At 38.4% G+C, this 25765-nt stretch overlaps 1 protein-coding gene across 1 annotated transcript in view; it reads left to right on the forward strand.

Moving 5' to 3' along the window:
* The window catches only part of CNTNAP2 (contactin associated protein 2), a 1163712-nt gene that overhangs the window by 616176 nt on the left and 521771 nt on the right, over window positions 1–25765 (forward strand). Inside the window, exon 9 of the mRNA XM_063325644.1 lies at window positions 22792–22941. Within this exon, the coding sequence (XP_063181714.1) occupies window positions 22792–22941 (150 nt within the window). The remainder of the gene's footprint in view (window positions 1–22791; window positions 22942–25765) is intronic.

Raw genomic sequence — 25765 nt, forward strand, 5'->3', positions numbered from 1 at the left:
TTACTATTAGATCCCAACTGATATTTTGTGGAGGCTCAAGACGCAAGGTACACTGTTGAGCTGTGCTGTAGCTGAGACTGGAAGACTAGGGGTTTTTTTGTATCACTGGTATGACTAGAGAAGCTCTGGTCAGTGCAAAATGTCCTTAACGTCTTTACTGTGACCAGGACTCTTTCCATTTGGTTTTTTTTTTACCAATTACCTGGAGAAACAAACTTCTATCCGGCTTACCAACAGCCAACAACCATTACCAGTAATGATCTAAGTCATTATTTAAAACTTTCCATTGTTATGATATATCAATAACTCTTTGACTGCTATGCAGATGATATATTTCATGATCATGGAACACGAGTTTCATGATAGGTATGAAAAAGACAGCCACATAAATCTCTCACCTTTCTTCTGCTGGCTAGCTAATAATCTTTGTTCCATATATACTGAAAATATATATTTAATTGCAAAATATCAGAAGAATACATAAAGTTACTGACTTTTTATTTATCATAGTTTAGAAAGATCACAAGCTTAAAGTAACTTGTTAATAATAAACGTTTTGTTTATCAAAATTTAATTTGAATATTTAAAATACCAGATTTCTTCTATAAGACTTTTGAGTACTAAGGAAGCGAAAAGAAAAGAATTAGGAAAGTAAATAGTAAATAGTCTTGTAATAAAGGTATTAGCTTGACTTTGTTTTGGTTCCTACCCTTCTGTGCAGCTGTGAGTGAAGCAGTTAATCTTGTGCCACAGACTTCTTTGTAATAAAAAGATAACGTTATATTCTTTTTTTTTTTGTCTTGTCTACTTGTATTACAAACTCGTTGAGACACCAGTTATCATTTGTTATATATAGGTGCAACAAGAAGTGGAGAAAAAAAAAATGGACTGATTTTGTCTGGGGTAGGTGGGACCTACATTAATATTGAAAGTCAAAGGCAAATTCCTTAGTGTGAAGAACAGGCTTTGCATATGATGCATGGGATGTACAAGGAAAAAAATTCTGCATGCAACCTTCTGAAAGGAATTTTAAAGAAGGCCTCATTCTTCTTTCTTAGATTTCTGCTTGAAATGATGTCTTTGAAACTTAGTATTTTTCATAAGGATCATTTTATTTCACTGAGTTTTGTGTATAGCTGAAATAAATAATTCTGCTTTTGTTTTATTAAGAGCAATTTCATTTATGTAACACCTGATGTTCAAACATCTGTGTTTGTGCACCAGAATTGTCAAAGATATTGGCTTAGTTTTGGAAGTAAGTTTATTGGCTGACTGTGAGAGTATGTGATACATCACATTGTGTTTTACAGGAACCAAGAACAAAATTTTATATTTTCTTTTTTTTTAATATCTCAGTGAGAGTGCTGGAAATCTTATTTTTTCATACTGATTTGATTGGAGGAGGGTTTGGGATTTGATTGTTTTTTGAAGTAGGAATGTGTTTTTACATAGATACTAAAGCCCAACTACATTTCTCAACTAAGTCAAGTGCTTTACTAGAAGAAAGATAAAATAGTGGTCTTAGCTGATGCCTATACAGAACTGTAGGAGGGATGAATGTGAGGTGAGGGAAAAAGCAGATAACTATGATTCGGTATGAGAGCTTTGCCTTTCCATTCATCTTAGTTTAATGACAGCTCTTGTACACACACACGCTCCTTCTCTGCATTGTGTTTTATTTGCTTTGTCTGTTTAATTGAATGAATTAATTCTTCAGAATTTACCAAGGGTTGCTACTGAAATGGCAGGTTAGATGGTTTTGTAACATGCTGTAAGGCTAATACATGCCCAGGTCTCGCAAATGAGGAGAGGGAACTTCATGATAACTGTGGCTCCTCCACAACTTAAATAGAGGGTTAGGAGATTGCGAAGTCTCTCCAGCAGCCAGGTCATACTTGTCAATTGTTAATTACTTGGAATAAGGAACAGTGATTGTGGTACGCATTTAAAATTTAAAATTTTCCAAATTATTCTACGCAGATTAAAACACCATAACTCTCCCTGGAACTAATTTGCATTTATGCGTTGTGCTGTGAACCAATTTTTGGTAAAGGAAGGAGGAGACTTTGAAAATGTAAAGAATGTGTCAATTTAAATTCTTGAGGAATCCCATTTCCTTGATCACAGCACAGGAGAAAAAGCAAACTGCCAGTAATTCAAATATGATAATTTCTGTCATAACTTGACAGCAGATGTGAACAAAAGAGACATGAAATAGACGAAGACAGAGGAAAATTGAGAGCACAGAAGCTAGTGTATGCAGAGCTGGATAATGTCTGTTGAAGCAACGTGACTTTACTTGGTTTCTATAAATGCTCTGCAGCTAAATGAATGTAGAGTGGGATTTTTTTGGCAGGCAGTATTCTCTTTGACTTGGCTTATAAATGAAAACAGGATCAAAGATTTCTTCCACACAGCAAAATCATTTAATCAGTTTTTCCTTAAACTGAACATACAACTTTGTACAAACAGGCACTACAGAAACAGGTTAGAAAGAGGAAGGCACAACCATATAAAGGAAGAAGGTGCTGTTGCAATTGCCACACTAAGCTTGCTAAACTGAGGATTCTCTCTATCCTACTTAAGATACCTGGTATGGACCTGGAGTGTTGTAGCATGGGCTATAACCGAGATACATCTGTAAGTGGATGTGTGCCTGCGTATCCTTGCATTGTACAGCTCAGTTCCTAAAAAAAAAACCAGTGTGCTTTAATTAGGGCAATTTTTAAACCCTGTTGTATGAGCAAAAAGAAGCAGGGGAGTTGACAGGTTTTGATTGTTTCACTTGTTAAGTATTATCATTATTTTGTAGCAAAGTGGTGGGAGAGAGCTGTAGTTATAACTAGCACTTGTTTATTAAAACATTTATCATAAACAAATTACTGCTACTGTCCTTGGGTCCCAGTTTAAATTCTGAACTCATGTTTTTTACAAGCAGCAAATTCTCATTTTAAAATGGTCTGTGATAAAGGCTGCGTATATTTTCCTCCCTCTGAAAATGCAGATGTACATATTTAAACAAGTTACAATGTGAGCTACACCTACAGAGCATATTATGTGCACGTTTGGGAGGAAGAGAGGGGCCAGAAAAGGATATGTCCCCACCTTTGCAGAGCTTTAATGCACGTTATGGATGCCTACCAGTTTTCTCTTGCTCTTCCACTCCTTGCATTTCCACGGCCTGTTCCTCTCATCTCCAGGCCTCACTGGCCTTAACAGCCTGTATTTACTGGCTGTTATTACTGTCAATAGCTGTCCCTATCAACAAAGTGGAACCTCTGGATGCCTGTGGAGATCAGCAGAGAAGACCACAGAGAAAATAAACCAAAAGTGGCATCTCATGCCCTTTTCATAACTGACATGTAATTTGAGAAGCAGCTCATCGTATGGAATATACAGCTACCCTGTTCTCTGCACTGCTATTAATCTAGGCCTTTACTGTCAGGAATTTTCCGTGGATCATATGTGTCTTTCTAAATAATCATTTGAACCTGTGATTACACATTTTAATATGCTACATGCTTAGTCCCATAACATTGCGTCCTTTGAATACCTCACAGTTTAACCCAAAGTATCTTGATGAAGTTTGCCCCATTGTCTGCTAAATCCCTTTGCACAATTTTTATGGATTCATGATAGGAAAAGCCATTAAATAAAACAAATACCAATGGCACGCAAGCTAGCTCATGGGCATACACCAGCTGGGAAGTTCTTAAAGAGCGCTGCTGTAGGTGTATAGTGTACTTCATTTACAGATAAGGATACATCTCACTGGAGATTTGGTTTCAACGTGTTTCTGATGACAGTTAACATTGGAACAGGCTGTAGACTTACAAGATCACTTAACCTCCACTGAAAAATAGATTCAGAGTAAATTATTTGGACTCTATATGCTTTGCATCTTGGGTTTCTGCCTAGGCCCCAGTCAGTGGAAACCTTTTATGGATATCAGTGGGCCTTGTGTTAAAAATATACTCTGCAGATTACTTCCTCATTGCCACATCTTCTTATTCCTGCTTAGTTTTATATACTCATGTGTAATAGTGCTGAATTTAAAGTGGATAAATGTTTTTTTACTATTTAAGGTGTGCTTATTTTGACCCATTATTAGTATCTGTAGTCTTGTCATTTCAGGAACATACAGACCAAAGATTTCCAGATGATTGATTTCCCTCTATTTTTGCCTTATATTTCCCAAACTTAGTTATATTATCATTTTGGAAGACACTAACATACTTTCTTTCAAACCCTAGGCCTATAGAGCACTTGCATATTTTATATCATTTATATTCCCTACTTTTCCTTGTAGATGCATATACATCCTGCACAGCTACCCAGTAGTTGCATTGTGTTCACAACCATTATAAATGTTTGAAAACAGACTATAACACATTATAATGAATTGGCCTTGTCCGTCATGTTAGTTTTTAAATGTAATTTTTGTAAATTTTAAAATGTAATTCCAAATACCCATTCTATGGTGGAATATTCCCACTTAGATGCCAGATATACAAGTGCGAAACCATTCCAGATATGAGAAATAAAATCCAGAATTCTCCCAACATTGCTATGTGATACTCAGCCCATTAAAAACTGGTATGACAGGGGCCAAGAACAGTCACATCGTTAATAAACAAACCATCATTCATGCTCTTAACATGGGCCCTCAGTTTTTAACTCAGAGGCCTAGTCTTTCATTTTAGATTTGAAAACTCACAAGAGAGGAAAGGTTGGAAGTTGAATTCAGACCTGCAATTTGCCTGTCAGGAGATTATCTCCCATATTCACGTTAAGGAACTGCAGATTCTTTTGACTTAGAAGTATAATGGCTCAGGATGTTTAATTTGCTATCAGCAGGACTAACAGTGAATGTGCTCATTCCATATGGATGCAGTCAGAAAATGCAGAGCATCAGAATTCAAACTGTTATCCAGATTGAATTCTTTTTATTCTGAGTCAACTCCCAGATTTTCCATCAAAATGCAAGCTTCCGTGCGCTTTCTCAATGTTAGATCTGAACAGCTTTATCATAACCAACCTCATTAATTCAGCGGGAGTGACTCGACTCTCCCCAAAGCATGGTATTTCTATGGAAACCCGTAAAAGGTTCCTCCTTCTGGCTTAGAAATGCTTTTTCTTTGAATGAACTGGAGATTCCTACGGCATAGTAACAGTAAGAACAAATGCAACATTACAAAGACCTAAACTACATGAAGAGTGACTAAGCTTGATCCAAATTGTAAGCCCAACATTAGTATGTGAAGCTGAAATGGCTTTCCTGTTGCCATGTCTTAAAAGAATGAAAGCAAACACTAAGGACTTTGTGTGTTTCCTGATTTTCTATAGTGCTAAGAAAATCTTAAGTCCTTAGCAAATAAGTAACGATAATTACCAGCCTTCTTTAATAAATTAACACTTAATTACCAGTTTGACAGGTCTTAGAAGTAAAAAGAAGTTGCCAAATATAGAAGAAGGCGGTAAAAGTGTCATTTGAAGTTTTTGATTTCTACCAGTATTCCTGCCAGTAAGGGATAAGGAACAATCCGTAATGAAATTTAATTTCTATTTAACATGCTTTGGAATCTCAGATGTGGTTTTATTATGTTTTTCATCAAACTAAAAGTAAAACAACATTAGTTACAGCACCGAATTTTCAGCAAACTTTTGTTTAAAAATCCATTTCCAGATGGTCTCTGTGATATGAAGGCAAGTCATGCATGAAACAACATATTTACTATGGTAAATATGTTTATTTACTTAGTATTTATTTACTGTGTACTTTCAGGACAATTGCAAAGCTGTTGTTGTTTTATAGCATATTTTATTGTTGAAGTTGCTTTGTGTCGGTGATGAACAAGTGCAGATAAATTTACATAAATAGGTAGGACTTTGAACGTGTAACATCCTCTGTAAGCATCAATTTAAGCAACAAAATCATGTTTGGCTTTTCAGTAGTTCAGAAGATAAATGTATGTAACATTGTCTATTGTGAAAGGATATTTTGAAGAATTTTAAAAAACACAGCAAGTCCTCAATAGAATTAATTTCATATTCAAATTACTTGGCTTTTTATTCACTAATTTTTGTAGCAACTTTCATGTGGTAGTTATATTAAAAAGTAACCTCATTTTAAATGATAATTTAAGTTTTTGAATTTTTTTTCTCATGTGTCTGTCGAACATCAAATGACAATTCTATAGTATGCTATTTTTCAAAAGTTACATCATTTCATGAACGGAGGCATTTCTTGCCATGCTGGCACTTCAAGAATGATAGCAAAGCAAATAGCTGTAGTAACTTTTCTGTAAGGTGTGTATGCTCTATATAAGGGTTCAAACTTAAATAGTTTTTTGTTCTTTTTGGTTTTGTTTTCGGGGAGACGAGGGATTTGTCAGCAGATCCGAAATAGCTAAATGAAATTATTGATGCTCTGATCTAAGATGACTTGTTCACAACAGTCCCTTCACCAGTCTCCAGGCCACCAGCATGGGTACACTTGTCAGCAGCACCATGTGTTCCTGTTACAGTCCAAAAGTTGTGTGCAGCCGTGTTTAACTGACAATGTCACAAGGCCTTTAACACTAGTGCACTGAATGATTTATTACAATTCAGCTTATGAGTTGCGTAGTTCAATGATTTATCTTCATAAAATGCTAGTGACAGCCTCTACTATGCATCAGAATGTTGTTAACCCAAGTAAAGTATGATGCAAAGATAATACATTTTCATGATTTATTGACTGTGGGTCCTATAATTACTAATTATGCATATGACAGACCACCAAATGCATAAAATGCAACAGAAAATCCTCCATGAAAAATTATTATAGCAGTACAGTTCAAGTTCCTATCAAAAAGAAATTTTACAGTCAGGGTGAGATGAAATTTCCTGACCCTGAAAAATCTACGCTTGCATTAATAATTTTTAATAAAGGCTGCAGAAAGGCAAGGGGAAAAAAAAGAAAGAAAAATAAAAAGATCTACCAGGTTTTAATCTCTCTATTTTCTATTGTGGTCTCACTTGTGATCTAAAAAGCAATGAAATCATTAAAAGGTGAGTGGACAGAAAAAGAATAATTGGAAAATACATCTCAATTATTGATAATTCCTTAAGTGGCACTTTATTCTTAAGTATTGGATTATGATTACTGACAACCATTGAGACTAAACTGTAAATTTCCTAATCTTTCCCAGATTTAACAAAATTTCTTTCATTTTCCTATATTTTTTTTCCTGGTATAATTTATTTATTTTCTTGCCTACTAGAACAAAGAAAACATGAAATAAAATATACAGATATTCGTGAAGTAAAAAGCAATAATCAAGTGGCTATTACAACTGTGTAGTCAGTAAAGAGCTTAAAAAAGACTTTTGAGATGCGTATTTGTATTACACTTCGCTGTAATAAACTGTTGAACTATTAGTATCTATCATTATTCCCCCTATCAAAATAACCGAAGGAAATAGAACAGAAAAAAACTTACTATCCACGAGCAACTTTCACACTTGAGTTTGAATCTTCAGCTTGAGTGTCTTCTGAAAAAATATAAAATTAACAATACCTGCTCTAATAACTGCTGGTCATTCTACTCTCAAAAAGATCTGAAGTTGCTGGAGCTGCATTGCAAGGCAGAAATTTGTTCTAAAAGTGGCTGTGGCATACTTATTACCTTCATTGATGGTGATTTCAGTTTCTCAGAAAGTCAAGGTTCAGTTATTACCTCCAAGACTAAGTTACCTCTGGAGACCTTGCAAATCCGAACCACATTCTTCCCTACACACACGCGCACGCATGCGGCTTCCATGAACTGTAGGAGTGACTGCATACGTAAAGCTATTGGATGTCTTTTGAGTATGTATGTAGTACAATGGAGCACTAATTACCGATCAGACCCTACTTTAACAGATGTAACCATGTAGGAGTATTTTTGTTTTATTTGATGCCATTTAACAAGTACTATATTTTTACTTTATGAAGAAGTAATAATTTTTTAAAATATATTTTAGTAATTACATTCCATGTGCAAACTATAAACCAGTAAGGCTTGATCTTATAAAGATATAGATCTTATAAAGATACACTCTCTTATGTCATAATAGTAGTAAATGCATTTCTTTCTCAGTAGTGAATCTCAGACTCTGTTTTACAAAGATCCCCTGATTTAATTTAGCTACACATAGAGCATAGTGGGACAACACCACCAACCTTGAGATTTGCTCCTCTAGGTCCTTCTGGTTTGCCTACTTTAAAGAAAAGGTGTATCTGCCCACATTTACTGTTCTAACTCAGGGTTCCATTACACAATTAAACCTGTAAAATATGATAAGTAGTATTGATAAATATTAACTCATATAACTTTTCAAGTATTCCTATTTTTGAAAAATACATCTTTGTAAGTGCATACTTAAAATTCTCTTCAATGCCATGGGTATGTATGCTTTACACATAAAGGAAGACTTTATGTATAGGAAGACTTCTTCAAAATAGCTCTTATATGCACTTTTTTGTAGCATAGGAGGTGATGTTAGTCTGTTGCTTTGACAATGATAATGTTGAGGTAAGCATTAGAAATTAGTGATTAAAGGATAATACTTTAAGTCAGAGTTTTGATGACCACAAAGGGACAAAATAGGCACTTGATATGTAAGAACAAAGCAATTTTATATACAAGATAGAGAAGACAGTATTTCTGCTTTTCCAAGCTATGCCTTTGTTGTTTTAAAATGTTTTACTCCTGTCACGCATTTTTCCATCAAGCGAGGTTTTAAGGGGATTGTACTGTGAATAAAATTTAGACGGGGTTATAAAAATACAGTTTTTCTACTCATACATAGGGGGAGGCAAATACTGAACAAAGGTCAAAGTTACAAAGGAAAAGAATGGTCAGTTTGGTTAAACAGATTTACTTCAAGTTCAAGAGGTATTAATTTAATGCAGGATGACTCCCTCACTGTCAGAACAGATTTCGTAATTATGAGTGGGTACAGGATATATAAATTGAGTTGGGAGCGAATTCTTTTATAATGAAATCTAGTAGCAGTGTAACTGGGAAAAGCTACTGCCTCTCCATTACAATGATTTTGATTATCCCAGGCTGGCAGGTGTGAAAGATACTGCAGGTCATCTAGGCCAGCTCCCCAAAAATTTAGGGTTTTTCCATATGCTGGCCTTAATTCTCATCTGGTACAGATGCCTGTGGGTTCAGGACTTCAGCAGAGGTGTTTTAATCACATCACTGTTGCAATTACCTCTCCAGTGGCATTAACCCCACCTGAACTCTGTGTAGCTTAAGGACAAAGACATATTTCTGTGGATCTTTAATAATTTTTTTTTTTTAATTTTGAGGGACATGATTTTAAAGTTGTATTGATAATATCACCATTTCAGATCCCCTAATCCCTCTCTTACTAACTAGCAGATACAGGTATGACTTGCATGTGAGGTACATATCACTGTGTTTCTCCCACGCCAGCTTTCCCAGTGTCCTACCAGTCATATTGACAGAACTGTTCTATTCCGGGCTCTCCTCCGTTACAGCCGGTGGATTCAGGCTGGATTTCAAAGGTAGCGCTTCTAGCACCCAACCCTGTAGCAGTGCTCAGCTCTGATCTCACTGATGTGTTGAGCGATCCACCGCTGTGTGGCTGCATTTGAAAGAACTGCCTTTCCTCTCTCATCAGGTGTGGGCTGGACTCTAGGAGTCCTCATTTTCTAGGAGTCTAGGGAAACTTTACTGAAATTCAGGGTTCATCTAATGCTGTGGTAAGGAGCAGCAAAACAAGGCAATGTATGTTTGAAGAATAGATAGTTTGATACCTTTTCAAAGTCATAAGGTTTAGTCATTTAAACTACACATTCCTTTTTGACAGCCCCTAGTGAAAGGTGCAGATGAGAGGAAGTGCTGCCATATCGAACTGGCAGGGAAACACAGGGGTTGGAGACACTTTCAAGTTTCTTTGCTTCTTAGAATTTCTTTTATGCTGAAAGGCTGCTTTCATTAGGTACTTCCTCCTAAATGAACGCATGAAACACACTTTTAAAACCTAGGACAGAGTTCATGTACAGAGTCAGAGTACACGCTTTCTGCTGAATTTCTTCTTGACTTTGAGGTATACCTTGCATTGTCCAAGAGCAATCCGTGCCAGGCAGCATTCAGTAAAATGCAAAGCAGTCCTGCAATGCTAGTATTTCAATTATGTCTTTACGGTTTTCTTAGGAAACCACTGCCTTAGGTCCAAATACTTTTATTGTGGTTCCCTTTGAGACACAGTATATTTTATTATATCTTATTTTGTGTATACCTGCTACTGTGCCCTTACCAAAGAAAAGATATTGTGTAAAAAAAAAATTTTTAGTTAATAAAGTAGATCATTTGAAGCAATCATTATAGCAAGACTTTACTCTGATTCACTAAGAACTTTATTCTTTTTTTTTTCTGTTGGCTTTCTCATTTTGAAAAACATATATCTACATATCACAAATGAAAAATGAATCTGTGCCAGAAAATACATGCAAATGCTGGGGCAAATATTTTCTTCTTGGGGCAGGGAGATGCCACTTGCACTTCTCCCTTGCAGTAGGTCTGGTACCTCACAGAGTGCTATGGCGGGGTGGTGCTTTGTCACTTTTTTCAGTAAGGCTTTTGATAGATGAGCACAGGCTGTTTTCTGTTCAGATCAAGATCCCAATGTCCTCAGCAAATGCTTTCAGATTTTAGACCTGGCTATGTCTGCAGTAGCAAGCAGTGCAGCACAATAGGAGTGGATCTGCAGAGCAGAACAGTTCATGCTGAGACCTGACAGTCTCTGCAATGTCATTTGCACAAACACTGTAAGTTTGGACTTAGTTTCATCTGAAGGAAATTCAGTCCTCAGGCTTTAAGACTGATACTAATACAAAGCAAGGTCCACTATGTGGGACAATTGTGGGATTTGCTTTATACACGTACCCCAGCACCAAACTATAAATGAAGTTTACATGTAAACCTCTACCTCTATAGGTGTCTGGTTCATGCACAAAACTGCCTTCTGCTGCACGGACCTCACAGCTTTTGTTTATGGCTGCAGAACTGGTCTAAAGCAAGGTTAAGTCCAGCCTCAAGGTGCCACTAACAGGGTCTCAACCACGGCATGGACAGTCATTCCAAGAAAATCAGTCTTCAGATATAGCACTGCTTGGTTCTAGCAGTGGAGCATTCCAAGTTTAAAGAATAAATGATTTAATGTAGTTTGAGTTTAATGAAAAAAGATCATGAAGAAACACTAATTGATTGATTGTCGGTATTTGCTAGACTACGTCCACATTTAGTGTTTTTATCTCTGGTGGGGAGTGGCGGGTTTGCTTTTCCTACAGTTCATGCCTCTGCGACAGAGGCAGAGGTTCAGCTAAATCCTTGCAAAAAGTGCTGTATTGTGTTCAGAAGAAAAAGTGCCATGTTTCTACTATTTATTACATGAGGCACATGTATGATGAAGATAAAATAATAAAAAGGATTTTTGTGTAATAGGATTAAGATATGAAAAGGGGCTGCTACGTGAATTTAGTTTCAGAAAATCTTGTGCCTAGAGCTTTGTATATCTTCTAAACAGGAGCATAATGAAAGTGTTACAGGTGCTGATTTAAAAGTATTGCAAAATGAACAACAGAAAGCTATTTTAGTGTACCAAAAGTTAAGGTGATAAAGCTCGATCACCTCTTCCCCCATCATATGCTTCAAGCTCTCAATCATGATAGAAAATGCGCATCGAAAGACCCGCTTGGATGTCTGAGACATACTTAGGCCCCAATTTGGCAGAGTACTTAAAGATGTGCACGGCTTGTATACCTTTGAGTGATCTCCTACTAAAGCATGTTTTTAAATATTCAGAGCTATCGCTAGGAAGGTTGTCTCAGGGATTTCAATATCAGAACAAAGTTACACTTGATTTTTGCTGCTGGTCAGAAAACGTCAATTTACCTTTAGTGACATGGAGGTTTTTTGTGTGTGTGTTTTTTTTTTACCTGCTTTTTCTTACCAACGTAACACTCCCCACCAAGTTCTGTTTTGTTTGTAATTAAGTATTCTGTTTAAGCCGAAGTGAACGTGTTCAAGTTGGGCAACTGTGAGAATATCTAGGGAAATAAGAATTTGTCTATGCTCCTTTTCACTGAATACTTCAGTGTTATGAAATTAAAAGTTACAGATTCACTTTCCTCCCCTGTCTGGAATATCTAGTTATTTTATTTTTATATATTATTTATCCAGCATGAATGTGCAAAGAATAGGCGCTCTTTCTGTCATGCTTTTTTACGTATCTCAACTTGATGAGTCCAAAGATAAGGCAAAGTAGGCTACCTGATGTATTCTTTTCACAATTTACCTATCTAAACGATAAATATAAAGTAAGTATTATAATTAATTGTAGAGATACAGAAAGGATTCAAAATCAGAAAGGCAACCGCAAAAAGAGCTAAAGAAATGTATCTAATATGGATAAATGTGACAGAATAATAGTCAAAAAACAAGTACCTTAAAGTTTCATAAGATGAAAAGAACAGTTCTTGTTAGCTCACTGAAATCAAAATATTAAGATGCTGAGCATATAAAAATAATAATAATTATGTGAAGAATGGTATCTGGCAGGTGACTGTTTCTTGTGATTTAACTCCAGCCAGCAACTAGGACCACGCAGCTGCTCGCTCACCCCCGCAGTTGTGATGGGGGACAGAATCAGAGGAGTAAAAGTAAAAAAAACCTCATGGGTTGAAATAAAGACAGTTTAATAGATAAAGCAAAAGCCACGCATGCAAGCAAAGCAAAACAAGGAACCCATTCACTACTTCCCATCGTCAGGCCGGTGTTCAACCATCTCCAGGAAAGCAGGACTCCATCACGCATAACTGTTACTTGGGAAGACAAACACCATCACTCCAAACGTGTCCCCCCCGTCCTTCTTCTTACCCAGTTTTATATCCTGAGCATGACGTCACATGGTATGGAATATCCCTTTGGTCAGCTGGGGTCAGCTGTCCCAGCTGTGTCTCTGCCCAACTTCTTGTGCCCCCCCCAGTCTACTCGCTGACGGGGCAGTGTGAGGAGCAGAAAAGGCAACAACTAAAAACACCAGTGTGCTATCAACACTATTTCCCATCCCAAATCCAAAACAGAGCACTGCATCAGCTGCTGGCAAGAAAGGTAACTCCATCCCAGCTGAAACAATGACACTGTAAAAAGAAGTTAAATCTTTGTAAGTATAATGCTGTTTCTAAGATATTTTATTTCTTACAATTTACAAGAAAAAAGAAGAAAAAAAAATATAAACCCCGTTATAGAAAACTGGAGGTTTCTTACATGAAATGTGTATGTAGGATAAAGAGTAGTTAAATTACCAGTTTAAGGAAAGTAAGTTGATTGTGTTCTATGTACTCTTTGATATAGATAACTGTTTTCAAGTCTGAAATATGATGATACATTATCGGATGTGGGCCACAATGCTGTATATGTCTTGTTGTCAGTTAAAAACCAGATAAAGCTAGATGCTGATCTGGAAAGAGTTTTTAGGAAGTTAAGAACAGTTACGCTAAGTAATTGGTGTGCGGCCACGGTCTATTTCTTAGTAAAGATTAATCCTGTAGCCATTAATTGAGATGACTACCATTGAGCATGTACAAAATCCTGTGCAATTCCAGGGGACCAGATTGCATTATTAGAGCGAACATTTTCTGACTTGACATGGACTGGAATAGAGGAAGAGTGCAGCAGAAAAAGCATTATTTATTCACTAACAACAACATCCTTTCTGCAAGCTGAAACACATATAGAGATTCCAATTTCCAGGTGTATATATTCTCATATCTAAGGCACAATAATACTACAATATTTTTTTTCCTGAGAATAAAGAACGTGAGAAGAGCAGTGAGAGGAGAGGAAAAAGCTTGTGCTTGAAAAGCTAAAATTATTTCAGCTGTTGCATGAGATTCTAGGCTCAGAATTTGCAAAACATTATTTTTTCTGTCATTCAAGTGCAAGCAGTCTTTCATCTGGTTTTATTAGCTTTCAGTAAAAGACAAAACAAAAAAATCATTACAAGTTTGACCATTATTTGCCAGGTTTATGGTCCATTTCATTGAAATCACCAGTAGTCAAGCCTGTTATAAGAATAGGTTTGAATGTTATGAAGAGTCTGCAGCATTGTAGCTGTATGTATTTGCTGTATTTTCAGTTTACTACACAACAGTATTAACTATGGAAATAGGAAAATGACCTACTTTTTTTTTTCTAGAGATGTATTTAAAGCTAAATGTTCATCTTTTTCTTCTGGCATTAACTTGCAGAGAAAACCCAGTATTAATAAAACATCCCCAATGGGCAAAATTCTGGCATGTTTCCAATTACTCACCTTAAGAACTCTGAGCTTCAACATCAGGACAGAATTTGTCAAACCTGTTTTGTTTTTCTTGGAGAACAGGGGTTTCCATCATTAAAATCCCTTCAAGGACTGCACTTGCCACCGTCTTAGCTTACTGGTCATCTGGATAGCTGAAAAATTAATAAAGCAAAAAATGTAAAGGACTTTTCTGAATCATAAATACTAAACCAGATTATATACTTAGATAGCTGATTCCATAAACTGTCTAAAATATTACCATAGGAAGAGCTGTGGTTTTGTTTTTCCAGTTTAAAAATACGATTAGTTAAATACAGAAAACATGGCTTTTGTAATTACATCCTGGTGACTTTTTTTTTTCTGATTGCATATTAATGGCATATATTGCTTTATACTTGAACACAACTGAATGTTTTCACGGAATCACGGAATCTTCAGAGTTGGAAGGGACCTCTAGAGATCATCTAGTCCAACTCCCCTGCTAGAGCAGGATTGCCTAAAGCACATCCCTCAGGGCTGCATCCAGGCGGGTCTTGAAAATCTCCAGAGAAGGGGACTCCACAACCTCCCTGGGCAGCCTGTTCCAGTGCTCTGTCACCCTCACTGTAAAGAAGTTTTTCCGTGTATTTGAACGGAACTTCCTATATTCTAGCTTGTGCCCATTGCCCCTTGTCCTGTCGCTGGGAACCATTGAAAAGAGCCTGGCTCCGTCCTCCTTAAACCCACCCTTTAGATACTTGTAAACATTAAGCAGGTCCCCCCTCAACCTTCTCTTCTCCAGGCTAAAGAGTCCCAGCTCTTTCAGCCCTTCCTCATAAGGGAGGTGCTCCAGTCCCATAATCATCTTGGTTGCCCTACGCTGGACTCGCTCCAGTAGTTCCCTGTCCCTCTTGAACTGGGGAGCCCAAAACTGGACACCGTGCTCCAGTTGTGGCCTCACCAGTGCAGAGTAGAGGGGGAGAATGACCTCCCTCGACCTACTGGCCACACTCTTCCCTATGCAGCCCAGGATGCCATTGGCCTTCTTGGCGACAAGGGCACACTGCTGGCTCATGGATAATTTGCTGTCTACCAGGACCCCCAGGTCCTTCTCCTCAGAGCTGCTTCCCAGCATGTCCGCCCCTAACATATACTGGTGTTTGGCATTCTTCCTTCCCAGGTGCAGGACCCTACACTTGCTTTTGTTGAACCTCATTAGGTTCTTCTCTGGCCAGCTCTCCAGCCTGTCCAGGTCACGCTGGATGGCAGCACGGCCCTCTGGAGTGTCAGCCACCCCTCCCAGCTTGGTATCATCAGCAAACTTGCTGAGGATACACTCGGTCCCCTCATCTAGGTCATTAATGAATATATTGAACAAAATTGGTCCAAGTATTGACCCCTGAGGGACACCACTCGTTACAGGCCTCCAACTGGACTCTGTGCCGCTGATCACAACCCTCTGAGTTCTGTCACGCAGCCAGCTCTCGATCCACCTCACTGTCACCTCGTCTAGCCCACACTTCCTCAGCTTCCTAATGAGGATGTTATGGGAGACAGTGTCAAAAGCCTTGCTAAGGTCAAGGTAGATGACATCTACGGCTCTCCCCTCATCCAGCCAACCCGTTATAACATCATAGAAAGCTATCAGATTGGTCAGGCATGATTTGCCCTTGGTAAATCCATGCTGACCACTTCCAATAACTTCCTGTTCCTCTATGTGTTTGGAGACGACATCCAGAATGAGTCGCTCCATTACCTTCCCAGGGACAGAGGTGAGACTAACCGGCCTGTAGTTCCCTGGGTCCTCCTTCTTGCCTTTTTTGAAGATTGGAGTGATGTCAGCCTTCCTCCAGTCCTCAGGCACCTCTCCTGTTCCCCATGACCTTGCAAAGACGATGGAGAGCGGTCTAGCGATAACATCTGCCAGCTCTCTCAGCACTCGCGGGTGCATCCCGTCAGGGACCATGGATTTATGAATGTCCAGCTTGGCCAAGTGGTCTCTGACCCGGTCCTCCTCAACTAAGGGAAAATCTTCCTCTCTCCAGACCTTCCCCCTTGCCTCCAGGGTATGGGATGCATGAGGGACAGCTTTATCAGTGAAGACGGAAGAAAAGAAGGCATTCAGTAACTCTGCCTTCTCTGTGTCTTCCACCACTAGGGCACCCGTCTCATTTATCAGTGGACCTATATTTTCCCTAGTTTTCCTTTTTCTGTTGATATACTCAAAGAATCTCTTCTTATTGTCTTTAACTGCAGTGGCCAAGCTGAGTTCTGATTGAGCTTTGGCCCTTCTAATCTTCCCCCTGCATAGCTTTGTTATATCTTGATAATCCTCATAAGTTGCTAAGCCCCTTTTCCAGAGAACGTAAGCCTTCCTTTTTTTCCTGAGGTCCAGCCAAAGCTCTCTATTTAGCCAGGCTGGCCTTCTTCCCCGTCGGCTCGTCTTTCGGGACATGGGGATGGCCTTCTCCTGTGCTTCTAAGAGCACCTGCTTGAAGTATGACCAGCTTTCCTGGGCACCTTTGCTCTTTAAAACTGCCTCCCAAGGGACACTCTCAACCATGCTCCTAAACAGGTTAAGGTCTGCCCTTCGGAAATCCAAGGTGGCAGTTTTGCTGGCTCCCCACCTCCCTTCACCAAGAATTGCACGACTTGTTTTCTTATAGTCAGAAATATCGGTGCAAAGGTGTACTGAATTAGTGAGGGATTAGGCAGGAATAGCAACTACAACACCATCTCCAGATGAAACATGGTGCTGGCTGGCTGAAGTGAAAGCAGTTACAAACCTCTCTCTCTCTGCCTTCAGCCTCAGAGAGGATGTCTTGCCATCGGCAGAGAAACCTTGACTGGACTTCTGGATTCCTGGATTACAGGGAACCCACACAGTCATTGCTGAATACCCAGGGAAGCCTCCTTGTTTCCAGCACCTCGGAGGCTTGTTCATGTGTCTCCTCCCTGTTCTGCTCTGGCATCTCCCCGTCCTGAGTATTGAGGATTTCATCTCCTAATAAGAATTTACAAAATTACAGTATAAAATATTTACTACAACAGTAGGAACTAAACACCTGTATGCAGCTGCATAGCCTTACGTTGCTTCAGTGCTTCAAGGACTGTTGATACCATCCTTTCCCTGTTTTATTCTTAACCATCTCAGCTGAATTTTGGGTTACAGTCATAAATCAAAATTATGACGAGGTTCTGTTCTGATGTAGCAGATGTTGTGTTGTTGACTTCAGAAGAGTTTGGTCCATTTATATCAGCAGATTGTATGATCTAGCACTCATTAATAGCTGCTGCATGGGTCAGTACCTTTTGCAGGAAGATTTGATCTCACAGGATTAACCGTAGAAGAATTTGAGATTTTTACTACTATAGTTTTCTTCAAGGCATAACTCAACCAGATGGTATCTTTCTAAGTTGTCCATTATGTATTAAACTCTTGTACTTTTTTGGTATTCGATAATCTAGTCCTTCTTCAATGTCTGTAATAAGCAAAACATCTGTTTCTTCTTGTTCAATCAAAGCGCCTACCTCAAGAGTCCTACTTTTAAAATAATGTCATTTAAATAGAAATTCTAGATAGGGAGAATGCATTTAATTAACATATTTAATTTGCATATGAAACCATCTTTTACAGAACTCAACAGGGAATTTGTGGTGGTAGCAGTATGCAGGTTTTTTTTCTCAACCTGTACACCAGAAAGTTAATGAAAAAAAGAAGGCAAATAAGTATATGTATCAGCTCAGATGAGAGAGATTAATCTGTAATGAGAAATCATTGTGAAGTTGGGATGTTGTACATTCTAAACATTCCAGCTGAAAATTCTGGCAATAGAAAGAACCATATTCTATTCTTAATATTGGGTCTTGGTTTACAGAAAGTTCACGGTTAAGCTTTATTTTTTTTCAAGTCCAAGCAGAAATAATTCCTCAATATACCTGAGGCACATAATAAAATATTACAATAAAAATAGATCATGCAGCTGTACAAACTTGTCCCCTATGGGAGCATATACCGTGGAGCGTATATAATTTAAGTCCCTGGACCAAAGCATTATCATGTTAAGAAAGGAGGGTTGACACTACTGCCTCTAAACCACATAGAGATAAAAACAGTGGCAGGGATAAAAGGTGCTCTTAGTTACACCAGCGGGGAGCACAATTCTGTAAAGACAATAGTGAGTACTTGCTGAGTGCTAGTGAGCAATCCTCATTAGCATTTATAGGTAAACTCCACGGAAAAAAGTAGCTGTAAAAAGTTTTGTAAGTAAACGTACAATTGTACTTGAATTTTTGTGGCAACTTTGAGCCAGAACAGTTGGAATGTTATTATCATACTCTAAAGCTACATAGGGATGTAGCTAAGACATACATGTAGCTAAGAAGACAGCCTTAACTCGTGATCATTTTGTATTCAGTCAGTACAGTGAAGAGTTCCTAAAGCAGAGTGTGATATTTCAGGAGCTGACAGGAACGATGCCAACTTGTAGGGGCAAATATGTTAATACAGGCAAAATACCACTGCTTCTCCAGTCATGCCTGTAGCATTACAGAGAGCAGCACGTCCCCTTATCGTGTTTTGCTAAATGCTGTGCACACTGAGGGAATGCATGGAATTACTTTTTGCTGGTAAACAGAGCCTGCAGCCCTTCTCATGCTCTGATTTCTACTTGGCCTGCTCAGCAGATCCACATGCTCTGCCGATCCACTTTTCCTCCGCCTGCGCCTTGCTTTGAGTCATTGCAGCGATCAGCTTTTCAGTGCGGTGCTAGTGAGCTTGGGGAGTTTTCCCCTCGCGGCACACTGGGAGAGCATACCACAGATACTAGTGACAACTAACTGTGCACTTCTTAGACTGGCATATTGCGCATCATTTTCACTTGTTAATTCAGCAGATAGCATCACCTGTTTCTGTGCTTTAAGAAAGAATGTTTTGGGGCTTTCCAAGATGTGCAGAAATCCATGTTGAGCTGGACAAATAGTCGTGTCTCCCACCCCCAAAAAAAAAGAAGTGTGGTGGGACTCCAATTCACGAATCGGTTGTGATGGAAAAGATGGCTTGCTTTTGTTTTTTTTGCAGTATTTAGGCTATTCGCTCAGGGAGAAGCTGAGCTGAGTTAATTTCTCTCTCTTTTTACATCTCACGCTTCCTAAAAGAGGAAGCTGAACTCTCTGACAGAGAGAAGTGGGGGAGTAAAGCATGCCGGAGTAAATAGCTACGTAGTCTGATGTCTGAGATTGCCTCTTTAGCCTGCATATATGGTTCCAGTCCCGGTTCTAGTGTTATTTAAAATATGTCATAAAAGAACAACATGAGACTAATTTATTTAGTGGGTACAGACCAGACTAAAATATGCCATCAAAAAATACAGACTAAAATAACTTAATTATTTTGCGTCTCCTGCGATACTCAGTTTAAAACACTTTTCTCATTAGTACCATCAGTTCATTCTTTTATGAAAGAATACCTCCAAGAGGTGAGGATGGCAAACTAAGGATTGTTATAAGAAACACAGTGAACTTCTAATTTCATGGCATAATCATCTGCCTTTAGCTCCATCACTTGTGGTGGGTTGACCTTGGCCAGCTGGCGGACACCCACCCAGCCGCTCCCTCACTCCCCCTCCTCGGCAGGACAAGGGGAGAAAATAAGGTTGAGAGGCTCGTGGAGCGAGATAAAGACAGGGAGATCACGTAACAATTATGGCTGCAAGCAAAATGGACTGGACTTGGGGAAAATGAATTTAATTTATTGCCAATTAAAATAGATATAGGGAGCAAGAAACAAAGACAATCGTTAAAACAGTACCTTTCCTCCTCCCTCTCCCTTCACGCCTCCTTTCCCGACTCCTCTACCCGAACCCTCTGCACCGAGGCGGGGGCTGCGGTCGGCCCACACCAGCTCCTCTCTGCCGCCCCCGCGCTCTCACGCTGTTCCCCTGCTCCGGCGGGGGCTCTCCACAGGCCGCAGCCCCCTCAGGAGAATCCACCTGCTCCGGCGGGGGCTCGCCACAGGCCGCAGCCCCCTCAGGAGAATCCAGGGGGCTCTCCAGGGAATCTCCGCGGGGGCCGCGGCCGGAGCCCCTCCTCCCGCTCTCCCTCGGGGCTGGCAGGGCTGTTCCTCACACTTTTCCCCTCACCGCCGGGCAGCCTCTGCCCGTTCTTAGCGGCGCCCCGTGGCTGAGGGGCTCCGCCGTGCCCGGCGCTGAGCTGCTGGAGCCGGCTGGAACTGACTGGAACCGGCCCGGGCCAGCCCGCCCTGGCCTCGCCTCACAGGGCCGGCAGAACCCCGGCATCGGGGCACCTGCACCAGGTGGAGTTTTCTGTGCGTGTTCATATCTAATTTGGTTTAAGTTGGCTAGAAGGCTTTGTCTATTTGGTCAATGATCTCCAAAAACGTGTATCAAAGCACGAACAGTAGTGGCCTTGAAAGTTACTGCTGTGAAGGCTTCAAGAAGAGAGAAGCATTTGCCAGGTAAAGTACATCAGACACCACTGCAAATCCAGTCCAGGAGCAAGAGAAAACCAGTGACACTTTGGATGCTGGTGGGAGGTGGACATGTTTGGAAGAACCCTCTGGAGGTGCAGCGTCATTTCTCTAGTCGCAGTTTGTCTTTTGATATAATACAAATGGTGGTGCGAGGTAGGCTGATGCCTTCTTGCCTCGTGCTGTTGTTTCTTGGTTTCTGCAATATCCCCCTTTGCAGAGACAGTTTAGACCTGCCTCCCTCTGGACTCACTGATGAACAGCCCGTGGTGCCATTCCCATCCCTCGTGTTTTACTAGCCAAGTTTTAATTTTGTCGAGAAGTCTCTAATCATTGTTACTCAGTTTAAGGCAAATACTGAATATCTCAATAAAGGCTGACATAGATCTTTTAATGATAGGTCATCTTGAGCTGGAAAATTGGGATTTAAGTATGTTCTGTTAAACTTCAGTTGTAGAAACACACACTGTAATAATTTTGGTTTGGAACTACAAGGAGGCGTATTTTATTTTCCTTTCTGCGTTTATTATCAGTAGAAATTAATTTTATCTGGGTTGTAATTGTGTGTTTTTCCTTTTCTTCTTTATTTGTCAAATGTAATGAAAATGAAAAAGGAGCTCACAAACAGAAAGAAAACTTTTCTCATGTTTAGTATATTAGGTCTTTCATCTGTTCTTACACTAGACTGAAGAAGTTTTGGTAGAAACATTTCTTACTGATACTTTTTTTAAGAGGCTTCTGCCACTGTTATTCACACTAATGAATATTCCAAGAATATTCCAAGATATAACACTCCATGTTATTTCAGGACTTGATCTTGTATCTTAAACAAACATGTAGAAGTAGTGGGAAAAAAAATGCTCACTAAATGTATAGGTGTATCTGTTTGCCATGAATATTATTCCTTGTTCATCGAAGATAACATTCTTTTGAATATTTGGAAAGTTTATCTTCCATTATACTTCTGCTGATCTTGTGCATCCCACTTAATTTTAGAAACTTTACTGCATTGCATTGTGGTTTATTTTGGCAAATGGCATTTTTCTAAGGTGACTTAGCACCTTCATCTAGGTGGAGTAAACGTCACTTTTAAGAGGTAACTTGGAACTTACTTTTACTAGAGTGCTACTTAACTTGCTGACCCAACATAACCAGCCTGCACAGTTACGACCAGAACAAACCAGTACTCTTTTGCTATTCTTCAGTGGCAGTCTAACATGGCAGGCAAACTGGATTTCTGCCAGCTGCTAAAGACAATGTCAGAAGTATATAAACGGTGATTTTTTTCAAAGCTGTGAATGAATGAACAGATCTGTCTGCTTCACTGCTGTCAGTATTGGGAGGATGGTGCTCCCCTAAGATTGTGGTTTTTGGCAAACATTTTCTGGTTTTGTAGCGCCTCTGTGATAACATCTTCATCTCCTGTGACTAGCCCCACATCCCAGTGACAGGATTAGCTATGAACTCACCTTCCACATGAGCCTTTCCCCCTCCTATTTTTTCTTTCCCTTTTCTTGGAAATATTTAGCTTTTGATAAAGGTAGCAATCATGACCATAATGTGCCCTTTGTGCTTGTTACTCACTATAGTTAAATGGATTAATCAGTATCTTTTCCTTTTGAACTTGATCATGGAAACAATGAAGAGATATTCTTTATTAATAAAATGTAGAATATGGCCATTTGATGGGAAAGGTGAGTGATAACATCTGTAGTTAGATATAATTGTATCTGACAGGGTAGACACTTTGGTAGTTACAAGACTTGTATTTAAGATATAATGTTACTTTTTTTGGTAATAGTTACTTTAATAACAATGCCTTGTTATTACACTAAAATTATTTAATTTATGCAGTAGCCTTGTATTAAACCTTACTGAGCCTGTGAGGGAAACACAAAACACTTAAGATAATAAATATTGGACTAAGTAAAATGTGGCAATGTTTTCTGTTCTTCTTAGGCTCTGGTCTCAATGATGGGCAGTGGCATGAAGTCCGATTCCTAGCTAAGGAAAATTTTGCTGTCCTTACCATTGACGGCGATGAAGCTTCAGCTGTTCGAACAAACAGCCCTCTACAAGTTAAGACTGGAGAGAAATACTTCTTTGGAGGTAAAAAAAAAAATCAAAACATATGTCTGCTTCAAGTGCTGTTGTCTTATAATCTATGTAATGGGTGAAATGGAGCTCAGGATGTAATTCATTCCTATTGATTGCAATATGGCTAATATGGCTACAATGGCTAGGTGCTGCTCATCAAAAAGTAAAATACTGAACTTAATTTAACTTTTAAGAATCTTTTTACACCTCGTCATCCTTGCAAAAGAAGCCCTGAGAAGTTCCGTACAAGAGTCAATCTAACTTGGAATAATTTCCCACATCTCTGAACATTTCAGACACCATTCTGTAAAAGGGCAGCCTTCCGTCAGTGGTTTAATTAAATGGCACTGAGAAGAGAGATAAACTTATCTTTTCAAGTTTGGAATCCTGAAGACAAAAAAATACAGTTTTTCAGGACAGGTCTTAACCTTTTGCTGTTTTTTTTAACAGCTGTCATGATTGTGGGTAATTAAGAAGCTTTCATAAATTGAAGCCTAAGATTGTTCAGTATTTCTGTCTATTGACAGACGATATACTAAAAAGAGTTCTTGTAAATTGTGACTTGAATGTTTATTCCTCTTGCTGTCCTATGTTAGCATTTATGAAAATCAAAAAAGGCCATCAAAACTCTCGGATTTTTTAAGTATATATTTAAATTTCTATATTAAAAAGCCTCTTTAGCATACAAAACATATTTTTGATACACTGCTATCTTATAGGGGAAGGTCATTACGGGGTTTTTAACTCAAGTGTAAAAATTCTTTTTCGTACTGCTAGCTAGCTTTTTTTTTACAAAAATTCAATTCAGCAATGACCTGCAATCCTTGTTTGAGCAGAATTCTCAGTAAGCTCAAATGCTGTGATGAAAAAAAAGTTGCAAGTTATATTTCTGTAGTGTTGCACACATGTGAGGTTGCACATGAAAGCTTCAGGCAGAGAACACAAATTTTAAAAATAAATTTTATCAGTGTTGAAAGATGATTTTTTTCCAAACTTCCAAGGTGCATAGCTAATCAAAATAAAATATAAATGTGATACTATAAATAGTCATAACATTACCCGAGTGATAGAAAAGTTAGTGGCATATGAAGTACTCTAAGTAGAAAGGGAAAAAATCCTTTCAAGGTTATTCTCATTTCATTATCTGCCATCAGTGGAATCATTAAAATACATATGGAAATCAGTGTTTAAATAATGTTACAAAGCTAATATATAGTTAATTAAAAATAGATTATAGTCCTGCAGATACTGATGACACACACTTGCAGGAAACATTGTGGTGATGATGATATCTCAGTTCTAAGACAAATATTACCGAATTAAAGTTGATCTGTCACAAGAGTTAAACTTCCTATTGCTGCAACCTGTGTCTTTTTTAGTATCCTTAATTGAGGTAGTGTCCTGAATAGATTTTTTTAGCATATTGCCTCAAATAAGAGTTTTAGTATAGCCCGTTGTCACATGCTAAAGCCTGAAAATTATTTTGTCATCAAAGCGTACCACCTTTAATTTGTCAAAAGAGTCTGAGACATTCTCGTTAAATAAAGTTATTGAGTACACATAGGAGAAAAATGAAAAACAAAAGCACTACATAATACATCCAGTGTAAAATTTGGTTAATTTTGATAGATAAAATCCCCAGACCATTATTACTTTTCCAGAGAGAGACTGATTGATTTTTTCTGAAATGGCTTTTACCTATGATTCTTTGGTTGTGAGGGGTAGGTTGTCTAGTTTCTCCAGATAGTTTTTATACCCTTTCTCAGTCAAAATACAGGTTGATTTGTTGTCATTTCAGTTGGATTCTGAAATCTGCTTGACTTCTAATTGTTGACCTGTACTTTATAATCCCAGCATACTTCATAAAAAACTGTGCTTGTAGATATTGTTCTAGTGGGATATGAAAGTCAATCATGAATTCCCTGAAGTGTCATTCTCACATCTGTTCACCCAAATACATGGTCCTTTTGCATAAGCTGTGGGTTTTTTGTTTTTCCTTATTGTCTTTTATAATCTGAAAGGTCTTCTAAAGGTGTATCAAAAGAATAGCAGTGTCCTAACCTTCATGTCCAATTTTGTTTCGAAGTTAGAAAATCTGCAACACTGTACTTTTGCATTTTAACTGTCTCAAGCCATGAATCTGAGGAAGCTTTAGTTCTGACTTGGATCTGAGGAGCTCATTTATTTTAGTATACTCCCACATGAATATTGCTATATCTGTATATGTTATTTATTTTGCTATCTATATCTGTTAATCAGAGATTACTTGCAATTTAAAGTCAGTCTTTTGGATGCATATTAGGAATGTAATCTTTATATTCTTTATATGAGGCAAAGGTATTTTTGTTCTAATTCCTCTATATGTATGTGTTCCTCCTTATTTTTCTTTATAAGCACTCCAACTTATGGCTGTTAATAAATAATATTTGCAAGAAGAGTATATAGAGGTGAGAATAGTGGGGAACTTCAAACATTTGCACCACTTAGTAATTGTCATCAAAGAAGATATTTTCGTTAGTTTCATTAGGAGTAAGTTCAGATAAGACAATGTCAAATACTTTTTTTCTGCAAATTTGCATAATTGGTTAGGAAAGGGACAATTGCCTCTTGAATTCAGAGGACAGTATGTTTGGTTTTTTGCGAACTGTTAGATGGCTAGCAGAAAGCATTATCAATTCTTCGGGGATGATAAATTTTCAATGAGAAAAGGAACCCAGTAGATTTCTTTGATAGAGATCTGAATACAATAGTTACAGGTATTTTGACTATTAAACCTTTGTATTATTAACATTCAAACTTATATCACAGATGCAGAAGTTAAATGATCAGTTTTAAA

Source organism: Chroicocephalus ridibundus, chromosome 2 (assembly GCF_963924245.1).
Source record: "Chroicocephalus ridibundus chromosome 2, bChrRid1.1, whole genome shotgun sequence".
In the NCBI taxonomy this organism is placed as follows: Eukaryota; Metazoa; Chordata; class Aves; order Charadriiformes; family Laridae; genus Chroicocephalus; species Chroicocephalus ridibundus.